Genomic DNA, 25,409 nt, shown 5'->3' with positions numbered 1-25,409 from the left:
TACACTTGGGTAAGTTTACTTTTTATATTTCCTTATTTTTTTGACTGATCTATTCTATTTTTAATAAATGCAGAACAATGAGTACCAGACATTCAGGAAAGTCCGAGAAAGTGATGTGTCGTTGCGGACTACCGTCCTTGCTATTCACGTCACGCCAGACACATAGCTCCGGGAGGCAATTTTATAGGTGCCCGCGGTGGGGACAAGGACCTGAAGACTGTAAATTATTCAGGTGGACGGACAATGCAACTGTTTCTACGATATCCCAATTGGACACAACTGCTAAGAGTTCGACAGTACCACAACAGGAGACCACCGCATATGGTTCGAGTTCTTCCGTGTATACCGCACCCCATCAGGACACGTTTGCTCGGGGTTGCGAGATATCAGAAACGGGCAACATTAGTCATTATGTGACTTTACATGTTAAACTCAATATTGTCATATTTTTCCTTGTAATTTTAACATATTATTTCTTCTTTTTTTTGGGGTCTTATTATAATTCATATTAGATTTTCATAAATGTGTAATGAACTTTCATATATATCACTATGTTTTTTTATGTAATCATAATTTTTTTGAGTTATATAAATATTATTAAACTTTTTTGCATTTTCATTTGTTGACATTTGAGAAAATAACATTCTGCTACACAGATTATTCATTCAACTAAAAAAATTTACAAATAAGTTGTTTACAAAACGCACTAACCAAACAGCTAAACAACTTATTCAAAACAAGGGCAGAATAGTCAATTTTACAGAATCAGCTGTTTTCCAGACGCACTAACCAAACAGTCAGACAGCTTATCTGGATCAGCTGGTCATCAGCAGATTATCAGGATAAGCTGCTTATCAGCAGAAGCTGGATAAGCTGCAGCTGCCCCAAACAGACCCTTAGATCATATTTAATTGAAACAAATCATTATATATACTAATCAAACAACAATCAAATATTGTAATAAAGAATGATGTAAAACCAAAATTTCTAAAATTAATACTTCTACAAGAACTTGTTTTAGAATTTTTTATAAGGAAATTAAAAATCAAAGGTTTGATTATTTATCAAAAGTAGATAATGAAATCATAAAAAAAGAACGTAAAGAAATTAATGAGTATTTTCCTTATGAATATGTATTTGCATTGAGTTATTAAAATAATATATGGAATGGCGATATAATGAATTATTTTGTTAGTAATGTACTATCTCTTAATTGTTCTTGGAATTAGAAAAACTTTTGCACAATCTCAAATACTACTTTTGGGGTAAATCATCATTTTATAAAAATGGTAATGATCAAATTAGTAAGATATGTGTCACTAGAAAGCATAATTAGTCAAGGTCATAATTTTGATATGATGAACATGTTTAGTGGATCAAAAACTGCTGCAAAAAATTTTACAAAGTGATTTTATTAGCAATCACTTTTTAAGGATGCTCATAAAAAAATCAAGATGTGTGACAGATGATAGATGTCAAATAGTAGAAACCACAAATTTGGCAAGATCTTTAAATGTATCTTACATGTAGAGTTTTTTGTATATTTTGGGGATAAAATTTATGTGATCGTTCAATCCTTATTTTGAGAATCAACATATTTTAATAACAGTAGATTATGTCTTAAAATGAATTGAATGAGTAACTTTATCTAGTAATGTATGAAGAAAAACATTTTCACTAGATTTAGAATATCTAGAATTAATATTAGTGATGAAAGAAGTTATTTTGCAATAAAAACTTGAGAAATTAATGAAAAAATTTGGGATTATACATAAGATCATTACAACATATCAGCCCAAAATAAGTGGCAAAGCAAAAAAAAACAGAGAGAGAGAAAATAATTAATCATTCTAAGAAAGTTTGGTTCATATAGATTGGATGATGCTTTTCAGCATATAAAACAGTCTATAAAACCCAACTGAGATATCTCCATATAAGTTAATTTTTTAAAAAGTTTGTCCTCTACCTCTAAAATGGAACATAAGGTTTATTAGAGGATGAGAGAGTTAAATTTTAGCTTGAAAAAATCAGGATGGATAAAACTACTGCAATCGAATGAATTGGACAAATTGAAATTGTAATGTTATGAAAATGCTAAGCTGTATAAAGAGCAAATCAAAAGAAGACATAATCAATAGCTTCTTAAAAAAAGAATTTCAACCTGGCGTAGAAATACTTCATTTTAATTCAAGAATTAATCTGTTTATAGAAAAATTGAAGTCGAGATGATCATAGCATACTGTCATAGATAAAGTTTATCCATTTAGAATAGTAGACATTCAAGATAAAAATAGTAACTCAATGTCTAAGGTGAATAGTAAAAAACTAAACCTTTTTAGGGAGATGTGAATCAACATAAAACGACTAAAAATTTAACCCGATTAACATAAATGTAAACATAGTCGGGTTGAGGACTATAAATTAAGCATTGTTTAGGAGGCAACTCAAAAAAATGTGTGGCATTGGGTTTGTGTGTTTGATTGGACTTATATATGAACTTCCTGCGTTTGTGAGTATTTGTTTACAAATAATAATAATAATAAGTATAAATATAAATATTAAAATTTTATGGAGTGCTTTGGCATTGTAAATGTTACTGTTAAGGCTCTGTATTCTAAGAGATTAATGCTTAGGCACAATATTTACAAAGAGGTAGCCCTAGGCCCTGAACAAGTAAACAATCATTTCACTATGACTGTAGTTGAAAAAGAACAATTGCAACGATGTGGTTTAGATTGTCACGACGTTGAATTTAATCAGCACCACAACACTGCAGACTATCACGTTAAATTTTAAAAATATTCAAAACTTATTGAACCATGCCATCAATCATTATCACGGAACTCCATTAAAATATTTAATAATTTCAAAAAATAATTGATAAAAGTTGTTCCTATTTTGTGTTGTATTAACTGCTTCCGACACATGCTGATAGCAGAGCAAAAACCTTAGCACTTTAAAGATGTGACGCCACGATGTTTGTGTGCAAGTCTGAGACAGAGAGGAAAGCAACTTGGCGCTGGATAACACTGTGATGTTTGATAAAATTATGAATAGACACATTGGGCTTGCACTCCATACACATTCAAAGTCCATGAAATTCCTTTGTTGGCTTTGTGAGTCCCTCCTTTCAAACTATTCAATTTCCAACTAAGAAAAAGTTTGTTGGCAAGAGAAAGAAGGGACGTGGATCATTTGACTCAAGAAAATACGCTATGAAGCCGTAGACAATAATAATTTGATTGGGAATAAAAATCTTATACTTGAAAGAAGATTTTTCAACCTAGGGAGTAAAGTAGAGAAGATCATCAATGATTGGGGTTTTATTTTACCACATCTCCTCGTGGAGCTGTAGCCTTTGTAGTTACATAATTCTATATCAATGCTACAGAGCACTAGAACATTCGAGCGTTTACTAAAGTCAATAGTGCATTTTGATAGTAGCTCAATAAATCAGGTTTATCAATTGTAAGAGATTAATAACAATGAGTATACTATTTATTATAATAGGCTTCCTGACTTTGATAAAATTTTCAGGCTCCTTACTAAGTTTGGATCAAATGTTCGATGGAAGAAATCTAAGCATAGATTAATTAAATTCTAGACTATTGGAATGATTGTCAAAGACAATATATGACATTATTTTATCTCCGCTAAATTAATGACACATGAATACAAGTGAAGTGATTAGAGATAGATGTATTCTTAATTATGCCATCTAGATTAGTTTGTTTATTGATGTCGAGCAAATCATTCAAAATTCTATTGCAAAAGCGTTAAAAGGGCAACTATAGTGGGTTTTGGGCACCCTTATTTAAATTATTAGTCTGTTGAAATGGGGGCTTTGAGATTTCCATTTGGGAAAATATAGCACCCTAAATCTTCTCTAAATAAACAGAAGAATTTATATTATATTATGGCCATGATCCTTCTTAGAACCTGATAAGAGTTCGTCTGAACCCTGTAGCCAACAATCCTCTAGGCCTCATCAAGGCTTTATCAGAGCAAATGTAGAAATTAAAGAAGCAAGTTTATAAGCTCCAAAAGATAGTCAAGGAATATACCATATGGCAGCAAAAAATAGGTAGCAAATTTGATTGTTTTATGGACCATCAATATCAGCAATTTACTTATATAGTTAATTTTAATTCAGTCTCAGCAACTGTCACATTATGGCCCGAGGGCTTAAATGTATCAAGACAAGAACAAATAATCGAACAACAAAATTTTTTTATAGTATCATGAGTCACTAATGAATAGAAATTAAATTAACTTAAGAAAAATAATATAATTTTGAATGAATTTACATTTCTCCAATTTGACTGTCTTGTAAATATAACTTCTCATCCGTCACTCAATTATATTAAAAGATTTCTTTAAAATATTAATTTAAATTATTGTGAGTTATCAACTACCAAGTAATATTCATATCTTATAATTACAGTAGCATAACGATATAAGAGACAACATACATACTAATCAAAATTCAATAAATCAATATAAGAACATTTAACTTTCTATTCATTCAATTAAGACCATATAAAGGATTTAATTTATTATTCTATACATCCATAAAAATATCATATCTTATCTATATCTTTTTAATATATCTCATTCATCACTGAAACATTATCTAAATTATATCATTTAAAATACTTCAATATTAATATCATTTTTTTAATTTATGTGCATGAGTATCTAGGCATCACCAACTAATATCATATAGGGTGTACTGCATGAATCAATATACACATGCAAATATTTCATATAGTTTGTATCATTAAATATTTCATATCATTCAATATATTTATACATTAATCAATATTTATAATAGGTAATTTAAATATGCTAATGGTTTACATCATTCAATCCAAAAACCCCAATCATTTAATAAAATATAAAAATCATAAATTAATTTGCACTAGCTATCAATCTAACAAGTACCAATATTAATTAAATGTAACTACAACAGCAAAGCCTTAATCCCACTACGTGGGATCGGCTACATGAATCTTTTTTCTCCATTGCGTCCTATTTAGTGTCATATTTTCATTTAGTTCTAGAAAATTAAGATCATTTTTTATACAATAAGCCCAAGTCTTCCTAGGTCTACCTCTGCTTTTCTTAACACAAGTCGAATCTAAAACATCTACTATCCTAATCGAATCATCAAATGATCGACGTTTAATGTGACCAAACCATCTAAGACGACTTTCTCTAATTTTGTCCGTCACAGGAGCTACACCAACCCTATCAGGAATATATTCATTTCGCATTGTCTCTAAGTGTAAAGCCACTCATCCACCTAATCATTCTCATCTCGGCAACACTTAACTTATTATTATGCTTCTCTTTTAAAGGCCAACAATAAGCGCCATAAAGCATTGCACTCACCACCGTCGTTTAAAATTTTCCTTTTAGTCTAAGAGGTACTTTTCTATCACACAAAAGGCCCGAAGCATTCCTCCACTTCAACCAACCAACTTGAATTCTACTATTAACATCTTTGAACAACAGACCCAAGATATCTAAATCGTTCACACCTTTTAATAATTTGATCACCCAAAGTCACACTTTTGTCACTAGAGCTACTACAAGTAAAATTACATTCCATGTATTCAGTTTTAGTTCTACTTAAATGAAGGCCTTTAGACTCCAATGTAGGCCTCCATAATTCAACTTTTTTCGGGGCATTTTCACTCGTTTTATCCACGAGAAGGATATTATCAGCAAAAAGCATACACCAAGGTACATCCTCCTGTAGATGTCCAGTAAGACCATCCATAACTAAAGCAAAAGGCTTAAAGACGATCCTTGATGTAATCCAACAGAAATAGAAAAATATTTGGTCAAATCCTCCTTCAGTTTGAACACAATTAGCAGCATATCTTTAATGACTTGAATATAAGTCATATCAACACCTTTCTTCTCAAGAACTCTCCAAAGGATATCTCTTGGAATCTTATCCTAAGCTTTTTCTAAATCAATAAAATTCAAATGTAGATTATTCTTATTATCTCTGAACTTCTCCATCAAACCTCTCAATAAATGTATAGCTTCCATAGTAGACCTGCCCGGCATAAATCCAAATTGATTATGAGAAATCATTGTAATGTGTCTTAACCTATGTTCAATTACCCTCTCCCATAATTTTAAAGTATGACACATCAACTAAATTCCTCTATAATTTGCACACTCTTGTGCATCCCCTTTATTCTTAAATATGGGGACCAAAATACACTCCCTCCACTCCTCAAGCATCTTTTTAGTTTTTAAAATAATATTAAAGAGTTTAGTGAGCCAAAAAACTCCCAAATCTCCTAAATATTTTTACACTTCAATTGGGATGTCATCAGGTCCTACAGACTCTCCACCCTTAGTTTTCTTTAAAGTCTCCTCAACTTTTTTTTTACTAATGCGACGGTAAAAATGAAACATTTTATTATTCACGATATTAAGATCACTAAGGTCGATCGTATTTTCAGAAACTTCATTAAAAAATTTATCAAAAATAACTCGCCCTAGCACTTACACAATGATCAAAAGGATTCATGCCATGATTTTTTTCGACAAGTTTTACGCTGGCTGTCGACTACCTAACGCAACCCTCCACTTTTCGCATCCCAGCTTGAGACTGACAATGACAGTGATTATAATGTATTTTAGTTTATAAAAAGTAAAAATATTACAATAATTTCATAAGATGAGTACTTGCCTTAATCAAGAATAACTTTCTTTCCTTTGATATATACGACTTTTTAAATATAATACATATAATCATGTGTAAAATATTCTTTTTAATAGCTTTTATTGAAACTATTATTAAATCTCATTATTTAATCATATTTTTCCATTAACTAAGCATATTATCTTTTCTTAGGTGTATTTGTTATTAATGAAATAATCTATATTTACTTAACAACAACAACAACAAAAAATCTTCATCCCACTAAGTGGGGTCGGTACATGAATCATTTTTCTCCATTGCACCCTATTTAGTGTCATATTTTCATTTAAATCCGATAAATTAAGATCATTTTTTATACAATATGCCCAAGTCATCCAAGGTCTACCTCTGTCTTTCTTAACATGAATCGAATCTAAAACATCTACTCTTCTAATCAGTCATCAGATGATCGACGTTTAATGTGAACAAACCATCCAAACCATCTAAGACAACTACAACTCTCTCTAATTTTGTCGGTCACTGGAGCTACACCAACCCTATCACGGATATATTCATTCGCATTTTGTCTCTAAGTGTAAAGCCACCATCTACTTAATCATTCTCATCTCGGCAACACTTAACTTACTTTTATGCTTCTCTTTTAAAGGCCAACATTCAACGCCATAGAGCATTGCAGGTCTCACCACCATCTCAAAAAATTTCCTTTCAATCTAAGCAGTACTTTTCTATCACACAATAAGCCTGAAGCATTCCTCCACTTCAACCAACCAACTTGGATTCTACCAATAACATCCTCATCAATATTTTGGTCTATATTTACTTAAACTTGAAATATTTTTAATTAAATTTTATTTAAAAAATAAATTTTACATGAGTCTAATTTAACATTTTCTTATATTTTTTTAAATATTTCATTTTTATCTTTACTTAAAATTAGATTCATATTTTCATAACTTTAACTCTTTAATGTCTTAATGAATAATACTAATCTTCCTATGTTTAACATTAAAAGATTAAAATAATATTTTATTATTTTTTTTATTTTTCCTACACATACACAATATAAATTAAATTATTAACATCTTAGACTTCGAAATATTTTATAATACAATATGCAAATTTAAAATATAATTTTAACTATATTATACAAAATGTATAAATAATTAATCTCAATTCAAATCTTAATTAATATTTCACCTAACATAAAAATGACATTCGAATCTTAAACTTAAATTTGGAAAGAAAGCTTTTGCTCAAACCCTAATTCCCACAAGGTGTCTGCATGTCACACTCGATGTCGAGCTCGCTCACTACCCAACTCCCGCTCCATTTCTTGAACAAGGCCACATCAATTCATGTGCTCAACACAATATTAGCTTGATTTCCTCCCTCTCTAATTCTCTTGCTCGTGTGAGTATACCGCTCACACACACATCAATTTCGAACCCGCATGTGTTGCTCCTCATCCTAGATCAACCTGTTTAAGCCCATCTCCTACGCTGCTTGTATTTCGCTACGCCTACGCACTTACTCGAACCCATTTGGCTCTATCCAATACATCTTTGCCCCCTCTAACGATCACAAAACCTCAATTGAACCTACAAATTCTTTATTTATTTATTTTTTTAAATGAGGCATTACACCATGTTTACAAATTGCTCGTTAAAGGTTGGTTTAGATCGAGTATGATCTGTTGCAGTTTCAGCTTTATTCAAATTGTCAACAAGTAGAATAAGAAGGATGTGAGTTGATCTAATGGAAGTATTTGTCCATGATGTTATTCAGTGTTTTTTTTTTTTTTTTGGTAATTCTTATAAAAAGAAACTCAAGTTCGAAGAGGGGTCAGGGGATGAGAAAATAATTGTTGTGTTCCATTATTTTGCATTTGTTTTTGTTTTCAAAAAGAATCAAGAGCCCCTCGACGCTACTTGATAATTTGTGTTGTCATATATCAAGTTAATGAACAAGGTAAAATGTGTAATTGTGTTTTATAATTGCATTTGACTCTTCCCTAAGTTGAGTTTATATTTGATTTAGCAAGTTTTTATATTTAAAATTAATTAAATGGTTATTGAGAGATGTTAAATTAGACTTGCATAATTATTACTAAATAGTGTAAACTATATTAAATTGTAATAAACTAAATTATTTATAAGAAATAATAAATTCTAATGATTTTGTATTCTTCAAAGAACATAAATACACATGACAGGATTCAACAAGAATTTGGTTTAATTGTTACGTTATAATTTCATATCATAATTCATTTTAATAAAGATGATATTATGACTATCAATGGGTTATAACGCATGAAGTGGAAGTTTGATAATTTGTTTTTTATAAATTAAAATGTATACAAGAAGAATGACATTAGTAAAACATATTAAAAAAAGAGAAATAATGCTTAGCTTTTTTTAATAGAGAAAAAGAAAAAAAATGTGCCTGAAAGAAAAAGAAATAAGTTGAAAAACCAATAAAGTATTTAAGGTTTACCACTTAACATTTTCTTGTAATCAAATATTCCGAATGGATTACAAGTTGAACTAAATTTATGATAATTATGAGAGAAAAACTCACTACTTTATAAAACATACATTTTCTTATAATCATCAGAAATCTCATTATTTTTTAATTTTTTTCCACTATTTAAAAACGTTTTATCTTCCTTATAAGAGATTGTACCTACACACTCAATCACCAAGTCTCCTTATTACCATACAATTATGCTATAAAATCTCCTTAAAATTTACTAGCAATGTATTGCAATAATTAGTCATCTTATCCCACATTTTATCCCTACAGAATTACAACTTATCTCTCTTAACAATCCACCATGAATGTTAGTAATTTCTCAACTTTTAAATCCTATCACTCTACCCTAAGAAAATTATTTATCTGGATCATTTTCAAGTTAAAATATACATCCATAAATATTAAACTATGATGTGTGCTCAAAATCTCATGAAATAACCCTACAATCTTTGCAAAAAAAAAATTTCTTGCCTTTCAATAAGTTGTTGGGTTTGCTGAAGAAGTGTAGTTCAATTGAAATATTTTAGGATTATTTAGTTTGGTGTAAGGCAAATGCACAATTTTTTTTTAAAAAAAAAGTTTTAAGTAAAATCAATTCAATATAAAACATTATGGCAGCATGTAGCCAGTGACAGTGGCAAGCAACCAGCCAATCTCGGGTGACGGTGATGAAATTGTTGTCGGCTGTAGAAGTTGGCCACAATAGTCGGTGGTAGATGTCGGCAATGACAACGGCTTGTAGTGCATTTGCAACACAGCCAAATTAAGGAGAATGAGTTAAAAATGCTCAAACTGAACTAGAGAATGAGTTAAAAATACAACTGAATTTTACTATGTATTCCAAATCTTTTAAACCAAACACCAAAATATTTTGAAGCCCTGCATTTCAAATATTGTACACCCATAATTCATCCAACCAAACAATCCCCGAGTCAATTTGAAATATGGTGGCCCACTTTGGAAGTAATTAAATGATCTTTACATTTCTTAAAGTGTGTATTTGTTATTACAAGTTTTTAGGTACAAAATCAAATATAGTTTCTCCCATTATTTTTAATTTTCAATTTCATATTCACTATGAATCCTAGAATAGCTCAAGCTACTTTAACCTCTATATTCATTTTAAGTCAGCCCCAATAAAAAACTTTTCATCCTAAATATATCTTAAAAAATTTATTCCATCTTTTCACAAAATTGATTATAAAAAAAATACTCTAACCAAATTTAAGGAGCAGAAGCAGAAACCACAATTATAATAACATCATCAACAATTATCTTAATAGCAATTATCTCAACAATTTCAATAATCAACTCTCTATCCACTCCTATTCTAAAATCATCAATAATTTTAATATTTCCAACACATAATAGCTGATAGAATTCTCCAATTTCCTTGGATTCTTTACTTTACTAAAGTTTCTGGAAAGAAGTGATACTTATTCTGATTCTAATCATCATATCATCTAGCTCTCACATCTTAATCAAAGTACTCAAATTGCAATGCAATAAATTTATCCTTAGTTTCTTACCAAATCAACTATTGCTTGAATTTTTAACATAATTGGGTTAAGTTTTAACGTGCCACTTGCGGGTGACATCCTAGGCAATATAACATACATTTCACCCCAAGTGAGCTAATTTGAGGTCTGTCAAACTACTTCTCATCACAATTGGGTCAGCTCATAGTTTGTAGCACCTATCAAACTACAAAATTTGGATTAATTTCATTAGTTTTGGAAAGTTAAAAGATCAACTATAAACCTAATATCAACTCTCAACTTTTCTCATCTGAGCTGGGATTCGAATTTTTCAAGCTAGCTAAATGGCAACGAGTAATCTTTATATTTCACCCCATGTGACCTAATTTGCGGCGTATCAAACTACCATCTTCGTAATTGGGTCAGCTCATATTTTGTAGCACCAATCAAAATTCAAGTTTGGATTAATTCCATCAGTTTTTGTAAGTTATATGATCTACTAAAGACTTAAAATCAACTCTCAGCATTTCTAATCTGACTTGGGATTGGAATTATTCAAGCTGGCTAAATGGCAACGGGTAGTCTTTAATTTTTCTGTACAGGGAAAGACTTAAAAATATTTTTTTTAATTAAAACCAGAAAATAAATGTATATCGCTCTGACGTAGTAGAGCATATCTTCCCAAATAAAGCCAAAGTTTTATCGTCAGCAAAAACAATGCTCACAACGCAATAAATAGATGATAAGATGAAGCTACAAGAAGCAAAAAGATCATCAACAAACTAATAAATCTGGATCACAGATTACGCAAAACGCAACTATTTCCCCTTCTGGCATAGAATAAGCTATCTGAATTACAAAGATTTATAAAATAAATCTATTTGATCATAACTACCCAAAAAAAAAAAAGTGATAAATCAAACTTCAAAAACACAAAACCAAAACATATATAGAGAGAGGACTTGTCAAGGAGGGACGGTGACGCACCAGAATGAGATCGAAAAGAGTCGATTGATCCACCTTGATGAAGTCAGCGTCCCAGCTCCTGAGCTCCTCCTCGACGGCTTTTTCGTCGCCGGTTGATGATGCCACAGGAGTGCACTCGACATGCTTCTTGCAGTACTCTATAACCTTGGCGAGGATCCTGCTGTTGACGTTTGGTAGCGGGATGCCGCTCTCCGCGCATTCGTCCTCGATCATATGCCGGATCGTCTGCGATAGCATTGCCACCGCCTCTTCCACCACGAACTCCTCGCCATCGGAGCTCTTCAGAGTAATCTTCTTCCCTTCTTCTGAAGCCATAGCTGATCTGATCAGATCAGATCAGATGAGTTTCAAGCCCTAGAAAGTCCAGAGGGAAGGTGGAAAGAAGATGCGGGTACTGGGAATTGGGGATTTGTTTTTAACCACGGAAGAACAGAAGAGGTCCGATCCGCCGGCATTATTTTAAGGGAAATTGGAAAAAAGTACTTCTTCTCCATTGAAAGCAATTACAATAATAATAATGTTTTAATTTAAAGTTAAGAAATTAAATGTAAATAAATATAAAAAAATTTAGTAAGTTCTAATTTTATGAAAACTATATTAAAAATAAAAAAAATTAGTAAGTTCTAATTTTATGAAAACTATATTAAAAATTAATGATTAAAATGACTTTTAAATATGGATCTCCAAATTTGAATTTACATAAAAGTAGGTAAATTAAAAAAAATTATGTGTTGTTTGTGAGTGTCAATTTGAACGTGCAGACAGCGGTATGAATTGCATCGTGTTGTGAGTCTGGCGGTGTGGAGTGATCCATGTTATGCACCGCACATTTGATTTACCTGGCGTGATATTTTTTTTGCCAAGCTTTCGCCACGTTGTGAAATAACTAATAATATCGATGGTTGCTCAAGCGTGCACATGTCTGATTTTTTGGTAAAACAAAGTGAGAGAGAGAGATATAGAGTGAGCGAGTGAGGGAAGACGTGAGGAAGTGGGAGAGAGCGTACTCAAGGAGAAAATATTACGTGTGTGCAACACACTTGTGGACAACCAATAATTAGAGAGAGATTGTGAGGAGAGAATGTGTGAACATACAAACCTTCTCTCTCATTATTTGTTGTTCGCAGCTGTGTGCACACACTTAATATTTTCTCATATATGAGAGTGCAAAATTAAGAATAACAAAATGCAGCACCTAAGAAATCAAATGAGCTAATTTATTCCCATATTTTTAATATTTTGCTAACAGTACTACTCGTTTTAAAAATTAATTATACAATTTAACATGACTTAATGCTGAATTAATATTAAAATTTTGAGAGAGAGATTTAAATTTTAAATATTATATAAGTCATATTTATATACCCCAAATAAAATCTTTTGGTGTGTTTTTAAAAAGATTTTATTAGGTTAACAAAAAATTCACGTGAAATTATGCCCCGTTGTGAAAGCAGTGAATAATTGCGACCCCACCCCAGCAATCTAAGGCCCGTTTGTTTCGGTGTTTTGAACCACGGTTGGTTCAAAATATAGTTTACATCATATTTGGATGCAATTTTTCGGCGCTTTCGTTCGCAAACGTTGTTCTGTTGTTTATTAGTAACGCGGATGTGAATACTAATCCGAGTCCCAGTGTTCATGTCATTTTCTTCAATCGTTGCCTTCAAGTCATGTCTGCCGCGCCAAATGAGAAGTCCTAGCATCCTCTCTCTGTCAAAGCCGAGCGAGAAGTTCTCACATCTTGTTCTTTCCCCACGCAAGAGCTTCTTCCATCTACGGTTGCCCTCAAGGTGAAGACTTCTCATTCATTCAGCTTCCACACCTTCCTCCATTCTTATTTACGGTCGCCCTCAAATTTTATTTTTTGTTGAAGATGAGTTTTGTTGTACATTTTAGAATGCATATATTTACATTCTTTGTTTCTCAGCTTCGAGAATTTGAGCATCTTTTGCCAATTTATATCCATCTACACTTTTAGGAAGACTTGCTTGATCCTTGTCTTTACAACAACAATGTATTACAAATTTAGTCATGTGTTGTTGAAGTCTTTAATGTTTTGCACAAATTTATGTCACTTGTGGCTTTATGTTGTTGGAGTCTTTATTCTTGTGTTTCTGAAGTCTTTATCCATCTACCGTTGGCACAAATTTATTCTTTACAAATATACCAATTTGTGCCCATCGCTTACCAATTTATATCAATCTCTGTTTAGAAAAATGACTCACATTAAGCACCTGAAGTTATGGTTTAAGTCATATGTTACTGAACTGAAGTGCTTGACTTTTAAACGATGAAGCACATGGGGCTTGCTTTCACTTGGTTGATAATTTCAAATAAGTTGATAATTTGCTTTAGGGCAAGTTTTCATTAGGTTGTCCTTAAGCAGTAAAAATATGGATAAATTTACACAGCAGTTGACACCTTGTTGTCATAACCAATGCATAGAAAAATTTATTTCGTTTGTAAAAGCATAGAGATTGTTGTTTTTTTGATGATATGTTAAAAGACTTTAGTATTATTCATGAAAATATAAATATTTAGGTGTTCGATATATAAAATTTTACATAAGAATTTTTTGGCATGTGTTTCGATTCTTTTTGAAACTCAGAGTAGTTAGCTTGTCTAATCATCATCCTATGATCCAAAGAACCCTCTTAATTTGAACCGTCGGAATGATTCTAAGAAGATGAGGGTTCGGAAAAGAGGGAAATAAGATGGAGATTAAGCAGACAAATTTGAAAAAAGAACCTGGAGAGCTTATGTGTCATAGGATCGGATTGAGTGAGGATGCCACAAAGCGAATGTATAGAGTAATGCGCCCATGGGAGGCGCAAGCACTCGTCATGAGCATGAGGACATATGCACATGAGTGCGTGACAGTGTGCAAGTGTGAATGTGCTAATACGAGCAATGTAAAGAATATATACATGAATACAACTTACCGAATGCAAATGATCGACCGATTGATATAGTCGATGACGGTGCCAATTAATCAAATCGACAAAAAACGGTCGATAGACCAATCAAGCCAGTGACGGTGTTGATTGACCATATCGACGGAAAGCGGTCGATAGAACGATTAAGTTGGTAGCGGCGCCAGTTGATCATGTTGATGGGAAATGGTCAATATATCGATCGAGTCAGTGGCAGCGTATCAACCATGTCGACAGGAAGTGGTCAATAGACCGACGGTCCGGTGGGCAGCACTGATCGATCTTGTTGATGGGGAGTGGTTGATAGATCAATAGAGCTGGTGGGCGGCGCCGATCGATCATGTCGACGAGAGTAGTCGATAAACGGATCAGGCTGGCAGGCGGCGCTGATCGATCGTGTCGACAGGGAGTGGTCGATAAATAGATCAGGCAAATGGGCAGTATCGATCGATCGTGTAGGCTATCGACCAACAAAACATGCAAAAAAAGGACAGTTTACTCCATTTTTTTAAAATCATGATAAGCACATGATCATGAATGTGAAGACATGCAAGCAAATGAAACCCAATTGACATCAACAATGAATCATGCTCGTCCTAGCGGTCTCACGAGAACCCTGGGGCAACTGATGGAGAAGTGTACCAATGCCTTATTGCACGAAGCAATAAGATGTTCCACATGTGTGTCATCGAGTGAACGACTCCAAAGCGAAATCCGATAGTCTGGACCTTAGGCTTAAGGTCCGAACACGTATGGAGTAATTTCGTCGATGGTCTACGTCATGAGAACATCTATATCAATAAGATACAACCCTATGACAGAGGAATGAACGTCAACGCTGAGGATGCCAAAAGTGATGCCAAATTGGCACCCATCATCCTAGAGCAGGACTATGGTTGTGCAGTCCCCGCCTATTGTGCCCATAGCATTCATTTGAAGGTCCTATGAGCTCCCTGAGTCACAGTAGGCCACATATGATCCCAATATAAATGTAATTAAAGTAAAAATTTCAAGATCGATATGCTTGATTTTTTTTATAAATTTGCTCCTCAATTTCCCATATTATTTGACAATTATGCAAACTTTATCTTATTGTAGTGTCAGGGATGCTCTTCTATTTATCATATAACATTTGAAAGCATATACCTACCTTCTAGATACTACAACAATTAGGCAACACAAGGAGCAGCATATCATTCGTTATTAGGAGAAAGAAACGAAAATGATTTTGTGTGGCACTTGCTTGAAAGAGTTTGAGTTGGAAATAGACCAACAATCAATTTCAACAAATAAAATTGGTAAAACATTACCAAAAATTTTCACGAAAATACTGGAAGATTGTATGACCAAATACAATTAAAGAACAAATGATATCAATTAAACAAGATTGAAAATTTTGGAAAGAGCTAAAAAGATGATCTACTGGACTTTGTTGGGATTCGATTAAGAGCGCTATTGATGCATCAACGGGTTGGTGAAAGAAGAAGTTAGAGGTGAAATGAATTTTAAAACAGTTATAATTCTATTTTAATTATATGTTTAATTTGTAGATATAACTATTCATTTTCATTAAATGAATAATATTTTGTGTCAAATGCTAAAAAATGTAGGTTTGGTAAACATCGAACCAGAGCTAGAGGAAAAACTTGATGTCATGTTTAGCTGCGTTATTGCAATGGGTGGTCATGTCTGAACTCCTCAAGAATCAGAAGAACATAGAGATAGCCCAAACGAACCAATTCATAAATCATCATATGACATTAATGAACACAGTGAATTCAGTCGTGTTAGAATACCACCCTTGTTAAAAGCAAGGGTAGGTCGCAATAAAAAGATTGGCCCTGCATATCTAAGTAGTCAAATATCAGAGTTGGTTATGGCATGTACTAATTTATCTTTTGAATTTAACATCACAAAACCTTCTTCATATATTCCTAATGTGATTAAATGTTAGAGAAAATTGTAGAAGTTTATGAAGATATGCAATTATATTTATAGTCCATGAAGCTACTTGAGATCCTATGAAGAGGGAGTTCTTCATATATATGACACCTGAGCAAAAGATTTATTATCTGTGCTTCTTCTACGAAAAACTCGATAACTAATCATTATCATTTCTATGTTTTTACAGTGGAGTCTACTTATTAATTTTTTTATTCGTAAAACAACTACTCTTATAGTTAATGTATTGTCAAGAAAAATATTATGTTGGTGTCCAATGTATTATGTTGGTGTCCAATGTTTTTTTTTTTTTAATTTTATGGTAGAACAATTACTTATCGTATTAGTTTTTCTTTGCTTTGCAATGATATTACACGTGATAGATTGTGCTATGATACTATCATTCATCTTGTATTGAATTGTTATGTTGTGCTTGTAATATATTTTGTTGAAATGTTAATAGTTGTGTATCTTGTCATGCGGTAATGTTCTTATTTTTTCAGCAATGGATGTTACCAATAGAGAATATAAAAGGGTTGCAGAAAAATATTACAGTGATCATTTGTCTGCTGACCAAATAATATGACTCATAACTCTTGAACTCCATGCATGACCTCAACTTTCACGGGGGATAAATGGATACGTAAAATTCTTGAGGGTCATCCAATTCAAGCTGCTGTTGCAAAGCAATTCTAAGAAATTTGAATCCTGAAACATTCTATTGCAGGTGGTTGTTTTGTTTAATATTCACTTGCTATCTAATCATTTGGGATTAGAAAGTTCATTGCTCTGGTAACAATGGCAATGATTTTATCTACTCATTTTTTAATGATTCACATTTGGTGGTTACTTGCCCATTAGGATTTGTAAGGCCGGTGGTTAACCTTAGCATTAGTTATAAATCCTTTCCATATTAACTTATATTCAGGTAAGCCTTCAAATTGTTTATTATTTACTTTATATATATATATATATATATATATATATATTAATTTTGATACTCTGAATTAGCCTATTCATTCAAGTTTTGGCAAACTGTTTTTTCAGAAAACTATTTCAAGAAGCATTCTATATGTATGTTGTACAATCATTTTGGTTGTTGGCACTAACCAACTCAAGCAATTGTTGCAAAGTGGTTGTAAAAAAAATTGAATCCTGAAGCATTCTATTGCAGGTGGTTGTTTTGTTTAATATTCACTATAATCATTTGGGATTAGAAAGTTCACTGCTCTTGTAACAATGACAATGATCTTATCTACTCTTTTTCTTTTTTCTTATGATACAAAAATGGTTAATTTTTTATTATGATTTATAATGTTGGTGGCCAATCTTAGCATTAGTGACAAATCCTTAACATATTAATTTTTCTCCAGCCGAAACTTCAAATTGTTTGTTCTTTACTTTATATATATATATATATATATATATCTAATTTTGATACATGGAATTAGCCAATTCATTCAAGTTTTGGCAACTATTTTTCCAGAAACTATTTTATGAAGCATTTTATATGCATGTGGTATAATCATTTTGGTGGTTGAGACAAATCAATTCATGCATTTAGTACAAAGTGATTCTAAAAAATATGAAACCTGAAACAATCTATTGTAGGTGGTTGTTTTGTTTAATATTCACTCATTGCATGACCATTTGGGATTAAACTGCATGATTATTGGTTGAAATTTGATCTGAAGGCAAAGTGTTCACAATCCTTAGATTATTCTATCTAGTGTTGCACTTAATTTGTTGGAAGGATGAAATCATATTATGACTGTCACTCTGAGTAATAAAAACTCTTACCTCATATATCCACGGCTCCAGAAAGTGTTTCATGGAAATGATAGCATGAGGTGTGTGTGAGCTCGGCTTGGTTCTGTAGAAATTGCATGAAATTGGGATCTGAGAGATATGATTGCATAATTAAGCCACTTAATGCGTGATTTATCATGTGAATTGGCACAATATATTTTCTTTATGCAAAGGAACACTTCTGATGTAAAAATTTACATTTTGCTTTTGAGACCTGCGAGAGAAATGTTAAAAATTTTATTGAATTACTTACATAAAATGTCAAATTATCGAGATGCTTTCATTTCTTTGTTCATAAATTACTGGTCTCTTAAAACCTATGTAGTTATAGTTATACTGTTTACATGAATATATTATCGAAAACGAGCCTAAGCTATTCGATAAGTTCTAAAGCGACAAAACATCGACAAATATTTTATCATTGTAAACTGTTTGTTTTCACAACTCAGAAAGGTGTTAACACTGATAGAAAATTCTACATATGTCACAAAAATCAAACAAATAAAGATTTCAAATTTTTTCTGTGAGTGAATGAACTAAGTAAAGCAATATTGGAGCGAAGTGATAAAGACAAAAATGCAATTGATGATAAGGTGAGAAAGAATCTTGAAGATTTGAATTTCTTATGAAAATCTTTCGCTTGTTTGATTTTGTGATCGTAGCATTTCTGTTTTTGTTGTTAGTAATGTATTAATTTCGATGATGTTAATGTATTTTGGAATACAACTGTACTATTGTAGGATTTATTGTTAAGAGAACTCGTATGTCTGGCTGAGATGCAGCTTATCCGGAAGATATTATGTTGAACTCATGGAAGTATGAGTATTTTGGGTAGAAAATTGGGTCAATATTCACCTTCAATATTTTCATGATAAAGGTATTATGAGTGAAAATAACTTTTCATTCCAAATATATGTCCATTTTTATAATTATTTCTTTTAAAATTTTACTTAATACCTAAACATTTACGATAAGAAAAAGATTTTTTTCTGAAATCTAGCCGTATCTTTATTATAATTTAATCTTAACTTTACTGTCGTATTTCTGCTTATTTGGGTAACACAATTAAAAAAGGAGAATTACATACGTTGAAAATATCATTGATATCTACGTAATATATATTGAGGGGTACTATAGACATTAGTTCACAAATAGCATTTTTAGAACTGTATTTTTCAAACATATCAACTGCTTTTGAATAACAAATTTTCTATAGTAGCTTCTGAACTGAGATTTCGTGCATTCACAGCCGAAACGAACATACCCTAAGTAAATTTTATCAAAAATATTTTAAACATATGAATCGTTTTCTAAATTATTTTCTTAAATCCATGGCAGTAATTATTAAGAAATGAATGGACCATTAATTTTAAATGTGTCTTTCATTTTTCAAATAAAATATATTGTATGCAAAAGAATTATGAAAATAAATATGCCCAAAATCAGATATTCAAGTGTGTTTGCATGTTCTAGGGTCCAGAGTACTCCCAATGTGATGTATCTTATTTGGTTAATTATATCGAGGTTGCCCAATAATAGTCTTGATCCAAGAAGTTTTGCTTACATTAGTAGTGACAACTAAGCATAGAACAATCGAAGGATGGTTATTTCACATGGAAATGCTCTGATGCTTTCAAAGCCCCGCTAAGCCACAAGAAGGAGAGTGAGTCTCTCATGGTCTCACATGGTTAATGGACTTATCGGCATATAAAGCCTGCAAAACAACTAAATCATCATAACAGGGAATCTTAATATATCAAAGCATATTCGAGTCATAAGGGCATATGACAAATTAATGGATCCAAAACATGCGACAACTCATCGATAATCAGACTATTGAGATCAAATCAACGAAGGCAAAAGAAGCAGCGGGGCTCAACAAGGGTAGTCAAAGGAAGGGAGGAGTAATCTCTAGAATGGGAGGTAGTCGGGTCGGGGTACCACAGACCCGTCATCCCAAGCCAATATGAGCTTAAGTCTACTTGATAGTGAAGGTAGTCGACCCTACGCATCTAGAGATCCCCGATCAGCAATCCGTAAATTGTGTCGTTCGCAACGACCTCAGTAGCCCTAAGGTTAAATGAACAAAACTCTATCTCATGACTATCAGGTGAAGCTCCAAGAGGTAGGACTTATAACCACTGAAGTGGCAGGGATGCCGCTAGAAAAGAAGAGGAAGAGAGATTTAGCTACAAAGCTGGAAACACTCCCAACAAAGTACTTACACCTCGTCTGGGTCTGGAAGTCTTTTAACGACCTAAGCGCACTAGACAACCACCCAAGAAGAAATTTATGTTGGGCTAGTCGGGTTAGAGAAGCACGGGGCATTCTCCTCGACACATGCAAATGATGTAATTATCTAGAGCAATCCTTAAATATTGTGGAGACCCTACTAATTATGACTTGAGTGAGAGTCATGTTATGCAACCTTTTTAAAATCCAGCCCGAAGGCCATGCAAAAAAATAAAGATAATTTTTAAAAGTCCTGTCAATTTTTATCCTAAATTGTTTATTATTTCAATCTTTTAAGATTTTAATTTTGAGCAGAAAATTTATAATTGTAAGATACTTAATGAGCCTAGATTAAAATTTCGTAGCATCTCATATCAACTAGAAATAAACATGTGAAAACAATTCAATCATGCAAACATACAAGAAATGACGTAAACAAGCAAAAAATATTGAGGTCGGTTCGTTGAGTTGGCAACATATCTTAAAAAGGAAAAAAGAGCGGTCATGCACAGCATAAGTACATGTCTGACCCTAATTCTATACATAAATAAGATCTAGAATTAAGGTACAGGACAGGAGTGCTACTCCTAGTCACTGTCATGTGTTTTCGTCCTCCTGGCATCTCGGAACTCATGTTCGTATCTTATTTCAATATAAAATTCTCCTTGGACTCTAAAAAGTACCTCAGAAAAAAAAAAGTACTCGGCCTGCATGAAAATAATGTCAAAGGGAAAGCCAAACAAACATGCAACATGTCTGGGTCATGCCTGATGGGGGAGCTAAGCAGCGTTTGCAGAAAAATGTTATTAATAATCATTATGTTGCTCCCCCTTTTTATTGTACATGTGTGTGCTTATATATGACATGACCTCCTGCAGAAGACCGTTCTAATATACTACCATGCATATCAAAACAGGCACGCACAAACACACAAAAAAGCACGAAAGTGACGCATGGCCAGAACAAACAAGTAGGCAAAGAACAATAGTCAGAGGCATCGAAAAAACTATCTAATAGTTCTAGACAAGCACGCCATCTAATGAGAAGTGTGCTAACCAGTATATAAGTGTTGAAGATAACTCTCAGGGTATGTATAACTTTGATGGGGTCATTTCAACGGCGCCATCATAAAAATCTAAAGATCTAATGTGTCACCTATGATGGACTTTGAAAATAGTTGGTTTTACATATGGTCTAGCTTACTACATGCATAATTTTAAAATTATGGTGAATTTAATAAGTATAAAAAATATATATTTTTAGTTTTAAAATAATGACCATTAAATATAGTCCTGTAACATGCAGGGTGACACAAGTTAAATCTATTGGATCCTTAGCACAGTTATATTGTGTCAGTTCAGATCCTTTAACTCGCATTATCATCGGGATCGATCTGACAAGCAATGTTTGTTAAGGCATCGCGACCAACACAGGGTCACTTGTCTATCGAGTCTGACTTGTTATCCATGCACTCATACAAATGCAAAATGCAAACAATCAAATCATAGAAGTGTTGAGGAGTGTTCCGTGGAGGCAATGACTCAGAAGCGAGCGTGTCGTAAAGGCCGTGACGCAAAGGAGTAGTTGTGTCATGGAGGTGGTAACTCGGAGGGGTGGGCGTACTCTGGAGGCAGCAACCCGAAGAATGGGTGTGTCATGGAGGCAGTGGTCTGAAAGAGGTGGGTGTGTCGTGGAAGTAGTGACCCCAAAAATGATTGTGTCATGGAGGTAGTGTCCTAAAAAGAGTGAACGTGTCGTCGGCAGCATCCTAAAGGAATGGGTGTGTCGTAGAGGCAGTGATCCAAAAGAATGGTAAGTCGTGGAGGCAGTGACTCGGAAGAGTGGTCATGCCGTGGAGGCAGCGACCCAAAGGAATCGGTGTGTAATGGAGGCAGTGACCTGAAAAAGTTGGGCATGTCGTGGAGGCAGAGACCCAAATGAATGAGTATGTCGTGGAAGCAGTGACCCGAAAAGGATTGAGTATGCACATGGTGCAGTGACTCAGAATGATAATTCTCATTGGAGAGAATCATAAAAGTGGGGAGACTGTATGAATAAACACTCAAAATGCAACGCAAGCATGTGATAACAACTATGCAAAAATATCATGCAAGTAGCACTAATGTATATGCAAAACACACTACGCAAGTGAAGTTGGTTGTTTGACCCACTGGATCGACCAGGATGGTCAACTTAAGGCAACGCCACCAACTGGCTCAGTCGGGCTAACGTGTCCTACTTGGCTAAAGTGATTGGTTGACCGGGTCGGGACAATTAGTTAGACCAAATTGATCGGTAGACCAAGCCGGAGTGGCCGGTCGAACCAAAGTAATCGATCGATCGAGCTGGGGTGGTCAGTCGGACCAAAGTACAAGGCTTACTGCGTCGCGGGGAGGAGGGAGGGTCGAGCCAAGTGTGTTGCAACATGCAAAATTCAGGATGTAATACAATGCCAACATAATTCAAGTGATCACGATTGAAAGTGGGTCATACTCGTGCTAACATCCTCGCTTAGCTGCCTAAGGTTTAGCACATGGACCAACTTGCATAACTTAGGCGATCAAAAACCTACGTCGAAATCACAAAGTTGGTCAATCAAACGGCGTATGGCTGTGCTGACTATTGTTGGTTGGCTAACTTGCCTCGTGTGGGCGACCAAACCCACAACACCTAGAAAAATCTACTTCTATGGTCGGCTAAGAAAGAAAATGCAAAGGGTTTGAGGAGTTTCACATACATAACAATTGTTTCTTCTCATGGGAGAAAGTTCTCCGAACGGTAGGAAAGAAGATGAAAATCAGGCGAGATTCCGAGCTTTGGTGAAGTTCCAGCGAGGCCTGTTGCACTCCTTCAAAGAACAAAGAAGCTCTCCTTTAGAAGGAGAGTTCGATAAGATTACAACGAAGTTCCAAGCTCCAGTGAAGCTCTGATGACCCTTCCCCAGCTAAGATAGAGCTCTCCTTTAGCGTTGGAGAGAAGAAACCTTGCTCCATTCTCTTCCTCACACACTCAAATGAAGTGATGGAAGAAGAGGAAGAAATGGAAGAAGAGGAAGAACTTGGAAGATAATCAAATCCCTTGAGCTTCTCTTTGGAGAAGATAAAGAGTTTTCCTCTTTTTCCTTGCTCCAAGCTCTAAGCTCCAAGAATACCCTATACACGTTTTTATTAGCGTCGTGGGGTGAAGCTCGCACACGACGATCAAGACACGATAGAAGATTCTAAATTAAAGTAACCATAAGAATCTTTCTTGATGATGGAGAAATATGTTACAGGTGCCTAAGATTGCATGAGTGACATTTGTACATGTCTTTCTTAGCGTGGTGGGAGATCCTGTTGTATTTTTTGAAAACTAGTACACGTATTCCTTTAAGTGGCGGGATGCGCCTCTTTACGGTTGTGGCACAAGCCACTCATACATGCATTTCTTGGCATGGAGGGTAGACCTGACCTCCTGCTGCAACCCCCCAAAGGGGGACGGCACTGGGAAGCTACCGAAATGCTGTCGAATTTTGTTCGAATTGTCGATCATAAAAGAAAAATTAAATTGAATTCACTTGGACCAAAATACTTGAAAGCTCTTACGCTATATATTAAAGATAAATGATTACATAAATCATCTTGAACGACATAAGTATAAATAGAAGTTACACGACTCACATGGGACTCGACGACTCGTTAATGAAGTCGAATGAAACTTGTGAGGGCTCCATGTGAACACTCAAATGGAAGATAAGTATGTAAGAGATACATAATTCCAAATATAAAATCAAAGTCTGTAGCATCTTCCTCATCATTGGATCCGTAACCCCAAACACACAAGCGAAGAGAAGGTGATGCTAAAAGCTTGAAGAAAAAATATTTGCACTCATTTTAATGATAATATGCACATGCAAATAACCTTAAAAATCCCATAAAAATAGTCAAAATTGACAAATATGAAATTCCCGCATGTGCTCCAACCAACGTGTTGAACGTTCGATCATAAGTTCCGAGAATGCTGCGCGGGTTAAACAAATGCTTAGGTTCAAACTAATCTATCCTAAAATACATGCAAAACTATTTAAAGATCTCAACCCAACGAATATGCAATGCCCGCATTTGCTCCGACCCACCTTTAAATATTCAAGCTTATGCATCTTAGAATGTTGCGCGGGCAAAGGGTTGCTTTGCTTATAGGGCGAGGTCGTAAGTCCCACAGTTTGGCCAATCCAATCCTCCTCCCTACAAGGATTGGAGTTGATAAGATTGAGCCCCCACTTTGTTCAATCTCATCCTCCTTCCCATGGAGAATGAAGTTGATAGGATTGAGCCCCGACTGAGCCAGTTTGATCCTCCTCCTTATAAGGATTGGAGTTGACAAGACTGATGATTTTAATGGCATAAATTATAGTATTCCTCGATGATGGCTAAGTTGATCGTGGACAACAGAAGGGGTCTATTTTCAATATTAAACTCCAAAAATAAATATACATTTGAATAAATTCAATTAATATAAATTATAAACCTGATCCTCTGTGAGCGGGATAGAGTCAATAGAGTTCAAAAAAGTCAATTCCTGATGATAGTTGTGCTGATAGTGAATCTCAACTGAATGAGTCTATTTTAAAAATGTCTCAAAATCTATTTTGAATTCAATTATTTCAATTGCTAATCTCGATCCCCTATAAGCGGGACATAGTTGATAGAATTTAAAGGAAAACAATTCTCGGCTGATGGTCATGTTGATAATAAATCTCAACCAGAGGGATCTATTTTCAAAATTAAATCTTAAAGTTTATTTCTAAAACTCAAATAATATATATATATA

The 25,409-nt window shown here is 33.8% G+C and overlaps 1 protein-coding gene across 1 annotated transcript in view; it reads right to left on the bottom strand.

The window, feature by feature from the left end:
- The window catches only part of LOC110025516 (SKP1-like protein 1B), a 23,478-nt gene extending 11,345 nt beyond the window's left edge, over nt 1-12,133 (bottom strand). The window contains exon 1 of the mRNA XM_020726048.1: nt 11,686-12,133. Coding sequence (XP_020581707.1) covers nt 11,686-12,000 — 315 coding nt within the window. The 5' untranslated portion in view covers nt 12,001-12,133. The remainder of the gene's footprint in view (nt 1-11,685) is intronic.
- Nucleotides 12,134-25,409: the final 13,276 nt, after the last annotated feature.

This window comes from Phalaenopsis equestris, unplaced genomic scaffold (genome assembly GCF_001263595.1).
Source record: "Phalaenopsis equestris unplaced genomic scaffold, ASM126359v1 Scaffold000301, whole genome shotgun sequence".
In the NCBI taxonomy this organism is placed as follows: domain Eukaryota; kingdom Viridiplantae; phylum Streptophyta; class Magnoliopsida; order Asparagales; family Orchidaceae; genus Phalaenopsis; species Phalaenopsis equestris.
Note: the sequence above shows the minus strand (reverse complement) of the source record. Positions and strands in the feature narration are given on the sequence as shown.